This window comes from Otolemur garnettii, unplaced genomic scaffold (assembly GCF_000181295.1).
Source record: "Otolemur garnettii isolate 467f Iridium unplaced genomic scaffold, OtoGar3 scaffold00127, whole genome shotgun sequence".
Lineage (NCBI taxonomy): Eukaryota > Metazoa > Chordata > Mammalia > Primates > Galagidae > Otolemur > Otolemur garnettii.
The window spans coordinates 1,715,705-1,726,441 of record NW_003852522.1 but is presented as its reverse complement, the minus strand read 5'-3'; the positions used below and the strand labels follow the sequence as shown (position 1 = coordinate 1,726,441).

General features: G+C 53.5%; 1 protein-coding gene across 1 annotated transcript in view; it reads left to right on the top strand.

Annotated features, from left to right (window-relative positions):
- The window catches only part of MAST1 (microtubule associated serine/threonine kinase 1), a 36,529-nt gene extending 26,134 nt beyond the window's left edge, over positions 1-10,395 (top strand). Inside the window, exons 13-26 of the mRNA XM_012810148.2 lie at positions 3,300-3,438; positions 3,540-3,672; positions 3,810-3,975; positions 4,086-4,187; positions 4,363-4,485; positions 5,045-5,154; positions 5,802-5,980; positions 6,057-6,304; positions 6,631-6,837; positions 7,051-7,280; positions 7,593-7,715; positions 7,802-7,938; positions 8,799-8,986; positions 9,069-10,395. Coding sequence (XP_012665602.1) covers positions 3,300-3,438; positions 3,540-3,672; positions 3,810-3,975; positions 4,086-4,187; positions 4,363-4,485; positions 5,045-5,154; positions 5,802-5,980; positions 6,057-6,304; positions 6,631-6,837; positions 7,051-7,280; positions 7,593-7,715; positions 7,802-7,938; positions 8,799-8,986; positions 9,069-10,324 — 3,341 coding nt within the window. The 3' untranslated portion in view covers positions 10,325-10,395. The remainder of the gene's footprint in view (positions 1-3,299; positions 3,439-3,539; positions 3,673-3,809; positions 3,976-4,085; positions 4,188-4,362; positions 4,486-5,044; positions 5,155-5,801; positions 5,981-6,056; positions 6,305-6,630; positions 6,838-7,050; positions 7,281-7,592; positions 7,716-7,801; positions 7,939-8,798; positions 8,987-9,068) is intronic.
- Positions 10,396-10,737: the final 342 nt, after the last annotated feature.

Below are 10,737 nucleotides of genomic sequence, written 5' to 3'. Positions count from 1 at the left end.
TTTTTTTTTTTTTTGTAGTTACAGAGTCTTGCTTTGTTGCCCAGACTGGTCCTGAACTCCTGGGCTCCAGCAGTCCTCTCACCTCAGCCTCTCAAAGTGCTGGAATTACAGGCATGAGCCACTGCTCACAGCCTATTTATCTATTTATTAAACCATCATCCATCCTTCTATTAATATTTTATTCATTCATCTAAACCTTTATTCTAGCATTCTTCTTATCTGTCTCTAATTTGTCCATATCTATCTACCTATCTATGTATCTAATTAGCTAGCCAACTAGCAGCTACATCCATTTATCCACATTTCAACCGTCAGTTTATCTATTCATCTATTTATCCAACTATCAATCCATATATGTGTTATTTTTCATCTATCCATTCATGCATGTATTCACCCAGCCATTACTCCATCCACTGGCCAAACACACACATCCCTTAGTTATTGGGGTACACATACAATCTCATGGGGCCACTGTTACACCACTCCCAAGCCTTCATCAGCTCTCCATTCATTCAACAAGTAGCCCTTCATTATTTCCCTTATGTCACATGCTGTGATAGGCACTGGTGGCACAGTAGGGTTCATACAGACAGATACAACTCTCCCTCATGGAGGTTACATTCCAGTCTGTGTAGACCAGAGGTCCTCAAACTTTTTAAACAGGGTGCCAGTTCACTGTCCCTCAGACTGTTGGAGGGCCGGACTGCAGGCCCCGGGACGAGTCGGCTGCTAAGCAGGACAGGCAGCTGCGGCAAAAACACCCAGCGGCCGGATAAATATCCTAGGTGGGCCACATGTGGCCCGCAGGCCGTAGTTTGAGGATGCCTGGTGTAGACAGACAACAAGTGAAAGCCAAGGGAGACAAGAACATTTAACATAGTGAGGACATGAGGACCATCAGGCTAGAGGAAGCAGTGGAGATGTAGGTGGGCAGGAGGCCTCTCTGTCCACCAGAAAAAAATGACTCCTTAGCCCAAAGTCTCTTAGGTAACAGTGTGTTTGGATTTGGAGGAGCTGCAAGGAAGACAGTAGAGCTGGAGCCCAGTAACTGAGGGAGAGGAGATGAGGAGTGGGGAAGCTGGTGGGACTGAGCATGCAGGGCCTTCCAGAGCCTGGAATGGCTTCAGTGAAACAGGAAGCCACTGAACAATTTTAAGCAGGGTTAACATAGTCTGATTTATGTTTAAGAAAATCCATTTTGCTGCTGTGGGCAAGGCAGAAGAAGGGAGACCAGAGGGGAGGTGACTGCTATAGTCATAGTCCAGGGTCATGGTGAAGGAAGAGAGAATGGAGCAGAGTTAGGACCTCTGGGGTGAGTTGAGTGCACTATAGGTGTACTCAAATGCAGATTCCCAGAACCCACCTTCAGAGAGTCTGATTTGTCAGTTTCTGAAACCCAGTTAAATCTGGTAGAAAAGAGAACAGAAAAAAGAAAGAGACGTATTGGCTCATGTGATTGGAAAAAATCAACATCACCTTCAGGAATGGCTGTACCTAGGTGCTCAAACCATACCATTAAGGATCTCTCCATTTCTTGACTCTGCTCTTCTATGTGTGGGCTTCCCTCTAGACAAGCCCTGATATAGAAAGTTTGCCATCTGGCTCAACTTACATCCTACAAGTGTAGCAATCCTTACAGAAAAAGGAAAAATTCTGAGAGGGCCTCACTGGAGGAACCTGGGTTACATACTGACCCAGCTGCTATATCCAGAAGGAAATATAGCCTTTGAAGGAAAAAGAAAGGGGAATGATTTAATAAAAAAAAGAAAAGAAAGGGGAATGGATATTGGGAAAACCAAAATACTAGTGTTACTTCCAGTAAATCTGGTGGAGTTCAAAAATATGCATTTTCAGGCCCCTGACCCTCGAGGTTTAGATGCCAGGAGTGAAATCAAAGGCTGTGCTCTTAGATATAATGAATAAGCAGACAGACTTTAGTCTCAACTAAACCTCACTTTCACTAACATTCCCCTGTGTGACCAACATGCCCCTGTGTGACCTGATAACCTCTCTCTGAGTCTCCATCCCTTTGTGTTTAACATGAGCTAATCACTTGGCCATGGAGTGCATGCAATCCTGGCACTCTAGAAGGCTGAGTTGGGAGGATCTGTTAAGCTCAGGAGTTTGAGACCAGCCTGAGCAAGAGTGAGACCCTGTCTTTAATAAAAATAGAAAAATTAAACCAGATGCAGTGACTCATGCCTGTAATCCTAGCACTCTGGAAAGCCGAGGCAGGTGGACTGCTTGAGCTCATGAGTTGAGACCAGCCTGAGCAAAAGCAAGACCCTAAAAATAGAAAAACTACCGGGAGAGGTGGCTCACACTTGTAATCCCAGCACTTGGAAGGCTAAAAGGCAAGAGAATCACTTAAGCCCAGGAGTTTGAGGTTGCTGTGAGCTATGATACCATGGCACTCTACCAAGAGTGACAAAGTAAGATTCTGTCTCAAAGAAAAAAAAAAGAAAGAAAAACTGAGGCAAGAGGAAGTTTGAGCCCAAGAGCTGGAGGTTGCTGTGAGCTATGACGCCATGGCACTCTACCCAGGGTGACAACTTGGGACTGTGTCTCAGAAAAAAAAAAATTGGCTGAGCGTTGTGGTAGTGGGCGCCTGTAGTCCTAGCTACTTAGGAGGCTGAGGCAGGAGGATTGAAGTTGAGCCCAGGAGTTGGAAGTTATTGTAAGCTAGGCTGATGCCACTGCACTCTAGCCTGGGGCAACATAGTAAGACTCTGTCTCCAAAAAAGGCTAATCAATATTGGAGTGGTGGCTCATCCCAGTACTTTGGGAACCCTCCCTTGAGGTCAGGAGTTTGAGACCAGCCTTGACAACAGAGCAAGACCCCATCACTACAAAAAATACAAATGTTAGCTGGTGTGGTGGTATGCCCTTGTTATCCCAGATACTCTGGATGCAGAAGCAAAATTATAATAGTGTGAGTCCAGGAGTTCAAGGCTGCAGTGAACTATGATTGTGCCAGTGCACTCTAGCACTCTAGCCTGGGAAACAGAGAGAGTTTCCTGTCTCAAAAAAAAAAAAAAGAAAAGAAAAGAAAAGAAAAGAAAAAAAGAAAGAAAAAGCTAATCATACTAACTTTGGACAATAGCTAAAAGGAGAAGAGAAATCTAGTACAGGGCAACTATTATGTGAACTGAGGACAGTGAAGCTCCTGGGCCTCAATTTTCTTTCTGTAAAATGGGTTCAATGTAACATGGTTTGGTGCTATGAGGCACCACGTCCAGTGCCTGATTCTGGCCTGGATTTACCATCTTCTTCACATGGGTTGGTTCCCTGGCCTGCAGGTGGTGACTGTGCAACCCTGCTGAAGAACATTGGGGCACTGCCAGTGGAGATGGCCCGCATGTACTTTGCTGAGACGGTGCTGGCTTTGGAGTACCTACACAACTATGGCATTGTGCACCGTGACCTCAAGCCTGACAAGTGAGCTTTAACTTTTCCCTTCATTCCTTCCCTGCCACCTTGGGAGGCCCAGGGATAAAGTAGAAGGGCTTGGCCTCTGAGACCCTTGGCCATGTCTACAGCCTCCTCATCACCTCCATGGGTCATATCAAACTCACGGATTTTGGCCTGTCCAAGATGGGACTTATGAGCCTAACCACCAACTTGTATGAAGGTCACATTGAGAAGGACGCCCGGGAATTTCTGGACAAACAGGTGTGTGTGCAGGCATGGGGGTCGCTGCGGGTGAAGTAACCCAGCAGGACCTCAGGGGCCCAGAACCTGGTGGGGGGTACAGCTCTTCCTGGAGGCCCCTCCTGCAGCCAGGGCGCAGGCTGATCACCTGCCCCCAGGTGTGTGGAACCCCAGAGTACATCGCACCCGAGGTCATCCTGCGCCAGGGCTACGGCAAGCCAGTGGACTGGTGGGCCATGGGGATCATTCTCTACGAGTTCCTTGTGGGCTGCGTGCCTTTCTTTGGAGATACGCCAGAAGAGCTCTTTGGACAGGTCATCAGTGGTAGGCACCTTTGCAGTGGACAGGCAGAAGGTGGGATGCATCAGGGAGTGGAGGCAGACCAAGGCCCCATGGACTCCAAAAGTGACCCCTAGTCCTGCTCTTCTTTGCAGATGACATCCTGTGGCCTGAGGGGGATGAGGCCCTGCCCACAGATGCCCAGCTCCTGATATCCAGTCTCCTGCAGACTAACCCCCTTCTCCGGCTTGGGGCAGGTAAGGGGTCTCCAGTGCAGTGAAGCTGAAGGCTGGAGGCCCATCTATTGGTGGGAGGGAGAACTTCATAACCTCACACCTGGCCGGTGCTGTGGTCTGGAGCAGAAGACAGAGAGTGGGTGAGTGGGGCTGCTGGGCTCGCCATCAGCTGTTGCTGGAATTCCTTCTTTCCCAGGCGGTGCCTTTGAGGTGAAGCAGCACAGTTTCTTTCGAGACCTGGACTGGACAGGGTTGCTGAGACAGAAGGCTGAGTTCATCCCCCACCTAGAGTCAGAAGATGACACTAGCTACTTTGACAGTGAGCAGGGACACGAGGCAGGGCCTGGGTCGAGTGTGGCAGCCAGGGAGAGGGTCTTTAGGGCAAGATCTGGGCTAGGTACACCTCTGACGCCTTGAGGAGAGGGCTGAGTCGTGGTGGGCGCGTGCTCTGCGCAGGACGTGGCAATGGGGAGCTTGGTTGCAATAGGGGCGGGGATCAGGTCAAGCTAGGTAAGAAATGGGTTGGGACAAATGTGAGACCTGCACATGGGTGAGTTCTGAGGTTGGGACTGGGTCTGGCAGGGAGGGCGGTGCCAGGACAGAAGAGGCGGGGTGTGGGTTAACCTGAGGCAGAGCTAGGGAAGCGGAGCGGGGTACTAGCAGCATGTGGGGACGTGACCATCCTGGAGGCGGAGCTAGACGGGGCCTCTGAGAAGCGAAGGGCTCCATCTGGGGGCGGAACCTGAATTAGGTAGGACAATGAGGCAGGGGAACGGCTTCACCAGCAGTCCTGGCTTGAACTAAGAGTATGCTCCCCTGGGAATGTGATCTGAGAAGTGGACCTGTGCCCACAATCAGGGCATACGCCCCCTCTCCAGCCCGTTCAGATAGGTATCACCATGTGAACTCCTACGACGAGGACGACACCACGGAGGAGGAGCCTGTAGAGATCCGCCAGTTCTCCTCCTGCTCACCCCGCTTCAGCAAGGTGGGCCAAGGCTGGGCTTGGGGCGAAGCGAGACTCGGGGGGCGGGGTCTGGAGAGGCTGTGGGAGTGGTTTGCTGGAGGTCTCAGAAGTTGGAAGTTACTGAGGGGACGGGGATCTGGTAGTGGCAAGGCCAGTAGGGAGGCAGTATAGGGATCTAGGGGACGGATCTTTGGCATTGAGTGCAATCTAACTGGACCTGTTACAGTCGTGCAGATAGGCCCACATTGGGCCACAACTAAACCTTGGAGGGGCGGGATCAGGGAGATGCGATGAGCAATGGTGGCAAGGCTAAGCCAAGCAAGGTCTTGTTCAGAGGAGCACCTTGGAGAGGGGAGCGCGGCCTAGCCTAGGTTTCGGAGGAGTGTCCTGGGAAGATGGGATTAAGTGGAGAGCTAATTTGTCAAGGCATTGTAGGGATGAAGCCTAGAATAAAATTCAAGTTCTAATTTTATGGGGTGAGACCTGGGCTGAAGAACTGTAGATTGTTGGGCATCCTAGGACTGGGAGAGGGGAAGCCCAGCCTCGAAGAGTGGAGAGCAATTTGGGAGGATTCAGTGGCAGGAAGTTGATTAGCTGGGGAGCAAGGGTTGGACAGGGTGTGTGTGTGGAGGGACTTCCCTCCTACCACCACCTACTCCCCTTTGCAGGTGTATAGCAGTATGGAGCAGCTGTCGCAGCACGAGCCCAAGACCCCCGTAACGGCAGCAGGAGTCAGCAAGCGGGAGATGAGCGCCAAGGGTCCCGAGGAGAAGATGGCCGGCAAGCGGGAGGGACTGGGCGGCCTGACCCTGCGTGAGAAGACCTGGAGAGGGGGCTCCCCGGAGATGTGAGCAGGACAACATCTGGGCTTGGGGGCGGAGCCAAAGAGGATTGTCTCTTCTGACCACGCCCCCTCTGTGCAGCAAACGCTTCTCCGCGTCTGAGGCCAGTTTCCTGGAGGGGGAGGCCAGTCCTCCATTGGGTGCCCGCCGGCGTTTCTCAGCACTGCTGGAGCCCAGCCGCTTCAGCACTCCCCAAGAGGACGAGGATGAGGCCCGCCTGCGCAGGCCTCCTAGGCCCAGCTCCGATCCCCCATGCTCGCTGGATGCTCGGGCCCCCAAAGAGGCGGTTCAGGAGGAAGGTACCCCCAGCTCTGGGGACCTGGAAGCCAGTGAGTGCTTTCTCCTTCGCCTTCCCCAATTCCCCAGTGACTGTACATTGAGCATTCCACAGCCTGGTACTATTTAGACAAGATCTCAAGTACTATTCTCTCTGCAATCTGAGATTCTTAACATAGAAACACCCCCACTGCCCTGCTTAGTCAGTGATACAACTTCTCTGGATCAGGAGTAGTGCTGGATGCATGTTACCTGTTCTAATAACACTCATGATCCAGCAAGGGGAAAAAAATGGGAAGTGCATTCCGGGAAGAAGGAACAGCATACGAGAAGTCCCTAGCCCTGGATTGATCCCCAAACAGCCTGCTTTCTGTTGCAGCTGACCGCCCACGCCCAGGTGACCTCTGTCCACCCTTGAAAGATGGGGACCCATCAGGACCTAGGGCCACCAATGACCTAGTTCTGCGCCGTGCACGACACCAGCAGTTGTCAGGTGACCCTGTGGTAGAGAAAAGGCCTTCCCGTACTGGAGGCAAAGTCATCAAGTCAGCCTCGGCCACTGCTTTGTCTGTCATGATTCCTGCAGGTAATGCTGGGCACCACCTGCTATGGGAGGGCTATACTCATTCCAGCCTAGACAGACTAATGAAAATGCTACATTTTCCCTGTCCACAGTGATTGGCTCCAGGATGGACCAATGAGATGCTGCTCTGGGACTTTGACTTGGGAGGAGGGAGGAGCAAATACAGGGAGATCTATGTCTTGGCTCTGATCTTTGATCATTGCTCTGTGTCTGCAGTGGACCCACATGGAAGTTCACCCCTTGCCAGCCCCATGTCTCCACGATCTCTCTCCTCCAATCCATCTTCACGGGACTCATCCCCCAGCCGGGACTACTCACCAGCTGTCAGTGGGCTCCGCTCTCCCATCACTATCCAACGCTCAGGCAAGAAGTATGGTTTTACACTACGAGCCATCCGTGTCTACATGGGTGACTCAGATGTCTACAGTGTTCACCACATTGTCTGGGTAAGCACTCATGTTTGGGATCTGTATCCAAGGGTGGGGGCTAAGAGGAGAGAAGCCAGCCCCCTAGAGATGGTGGACTTTTCAATCTCTGGAGCCAAGTAGTCTGGGTGAGATTCTTCTGTGACCTCATCTGTTACTTCGCTCTCTGTGACTCAGTTTCTTCATCTGCAAAATCAGGAGAATAATTACTATTTCATATGGTGTTATGAGGATTATAGGGCATGCAGAGCTAAGTGTCTAGCAGATAAGTTTAGAAGTCTTCTTTGTTTCCAATTCCATTAACCCTGACCCTGTGTGGTGCTCTGTCCCTAGCATGTGGAGGAAGGGGGCCCAGCCCAAGAGGCAGGGCTCTGTGCTGGGGATCTCATCACCCACGTGAATGGGGAGCCTGTGCATGGTATGGTGCATCCTGAGGTCGTGGAGCTGATCCTTAAAGTGAGTGCAGGGGTGGTGCACTGGGTGGAGGGAGGGTAGGTCTGAGCAGCCGGCAGCAGGGCACTTCTCCTCCATTATTGCTCTAGAGTGGCAACAAGGTGGCCGTGACCACGACACCCTTTGAAAATACCTCTATCCGCATTGGCCCCGCAAGACGCAGCAGCTACAAGGCCAAAATGGCTCGGAGAAACAAGAGGCCCTCTGCCAAGGAGGGCCAGGAGAGGTGGGTGGAGCTATAAGTAGCTAGTCTGAGCAGTGGGCGGGGCTGATGCTAGAGGGGCCGCAGGTGAGGACTGGGAGAAATGAAGTGCATAGAAGGATAGCTGGAACCACTCAGGGAAGAGCAAAAAAAAAAAAAGAGGTACATAAGTTAAGAGGTACAGGGAAAATGGGAAGAGCCAGGAAAGGAAGTTGTGCCAGGTTTCTAGGCTGGAAGAAAAACATTGTAGGAGGGTCTTGGGAAGGTGAATAGGGTCAGAGGATGTAAACTGGAAAGGGCACAATTCAGAGAAGGACGAGTCTAAGTGATGGCCCAGGAGACGGTTCTGTCCTATTAGATGTGTTTAGACTGGAGTTGGAGGGGTTAGGTTAAGAGATTTCTATCTGGAATGAGAATACTAGGCAAGACTGTGACGACTAAAATAATTTTTTTCCTTATAGATAGGAGCTAGGAGAGAGGTGGGTGGAGCCAGAAGAGCGTTCTTTGGTCCAGACAAGGAGCTAGGGATAGAATTTCAGGGAATGAGAAGAGCCAAAACCGGTCTGAGTCAAGTCAACTTCTTGCCATACGGATAGGTTGGCTGTAGAGGGAGAAGGAGGAGCTAGAGAGGCGGGCGTAGGCCGAAGAACTTGGTTTTGTTTCTAGCTTGGACTGGGAACGGCCGGAAAAAGGCGGACGGGATCCTAAGTGAGGGGAGCCAAACAGCACTGTGTTAGGGGAAGTTCTGTGTTTTGATAGGTGAATTATAGCTGGGGGGCGAGGCAAGAGAGGTGGTTGGGTTACAGGCGGCTGGGTGAAGCTCTTCAGGGGGAGGAGCCAGGAGCTCAGGGGTTAAGGCTAGGTGGGTCCTTCCTGTTCCTTAGCAAGAAGCGCAGCTCCCTATTCCGGAAAATCACAAAGCAGTCGAACCTGCTGCACACTAGTCGCTCGCTGTCGTCGCTGAACCGCTCGCTGTCGTCCAGCGACAGTCTCCCGGGCTCGCCCACGCACGGGTTGCCGGCGCGCTCGCCCACGCACAGCTACCGCTCCACGCCTGACTCCGCCTACCTAGGTATGCCCTGTGCCTGAGCCCACTAGGTGGTCCCTCTGGTGCCTGGACAGTATTCACTGCCCGCTACGTCTCTCGCCCACAGGCGCCTCGTCTCAGAGCAGCTCCCCAGCCTCCAGCACGCCCAACTCGCCGGCATCGTCGGCATCGCACCACATCCGGCCCAGCACGCTGCACGGCCTGTCGCCAAAGCTCCACCGCCAGTACCGCTCAGCACGCTGCAAGTCGGCTGGCAACATTCCGCTGTCGCCGCTGGCACACACGCCATCCCCAACGCAGGCGTCGCCGCCGCCACTGCCGGGACACACGGTGGGCAGCTCGCACACAACGCAGAGTTTCCCTGCCAAACTGCACTCATCGCCGCCCGTCGTTCGCCCGCGTCCCAAGAGTGCCGAGCCCCCGCGCTCGCCACTCCTCAAGCGTGTGCAGTCGGCAGAGAAACTGGGAGCCTCGTTGGGTGCAGACAAGAAGGGCACACTGCGCAAACACAGTCTCGAGGTGGGCCACCCGGATTTCCGCAAGGACTTTCATGGCGAACTGGCGCTACATAGCCTCGCCGAGTCCGATGGCGAGACACCCCCAGTCGAGGGCCCTGGTGCGACCAGGCAGGTCTCCGTCCGCCGCTTGGGCCGCCAGGAGTCGCCCCTGAGCCTGGGTGGGGACCCACAGCTGCCCGAAGGATCCCCCAGGCCGCTAGCAACAAGCAGGGAAAAGGAGTCCCCCGGGGGCGCCGAGGTCTGCACTCTGCCCCGCGCAGCGATCCCCGGGGGCCGGACCCTGGAGTGGGACGCCGGCTGCACTCGTCATCAGAGTGTGCAGACGGAAGATGGCTCGGGTGGTGTGGCCAGGGCTGTGGGCAAGGCCGCACTGAGCCCCGTGCAGGAACACGAGACGGGCCGGCGCAGCAGCTCCGGCGAGGTGGGCACGCCCCCGGTACCCATTGTCGTAGAGCCCGCGCGGCCCGGTTCTAAGGCTGAGGCGCCCCAGCTTCTGGAAGCAGACTCCAAGGGGTTGCAGGAATCCACACCTCTGGCACCTCCCATGCCTGAGCTTCCGCGGGGCCGAGAGCGCTGGGTGCTGGAGGTGGTGGAGGAGCGGACCACGCTGAGTGGGCCTCGCTCCAAGCTGGCCTACCCCAAACTCTCCCCAGACACCCAGACCCCCTCCCTACCCGTGAAGAGTGCACCAAGCAGCACAGCGACTCCAGCACCACCGGCTTCCCTCCTGGTCCCTGGCATCAAGCCTGAAGTGGGGCTGACCTCCCGGTGCCCTGCTGAAGCTGTGCCCCCAACAGACCTCACCAAAAAAGGGGCATCCAGCCCTGCACCCCCAGGCCCATAGCTGAGGGCACCATTGGCCTTGCACTGTACAGCTTCCTGTATACATATGTACACATATAAATAAAGTGTGTCCTTGCCATGTGAGCATTCTGGGGCTCACCTCTTCTCCCCTGGCATGGGGAGACATCATATGTTCCTGCTCCCATGATCCTGGTGCCTGTGGCAGAACTATTGTCCTGGTTACCATGGAGAAAAGGGGCAAGATTTGGTTGGACCCTTCTGGTGATCCCACTTCCAGTCTCACCTATGCACTAGCTGCCCCCCAACCCTTAGAAGTGCTGCAACACTGTTCTTTGTCTCAGTGCCCACCTGAAGAAAAGGGTAAAAGCCTCATCTGCCAATTTCCTTTTACTCCTCAATAATCCTGAGTGGCAGGTGTTAGGTTTCCTGTTTGTTTTTTTTTTTTTTTTTTTT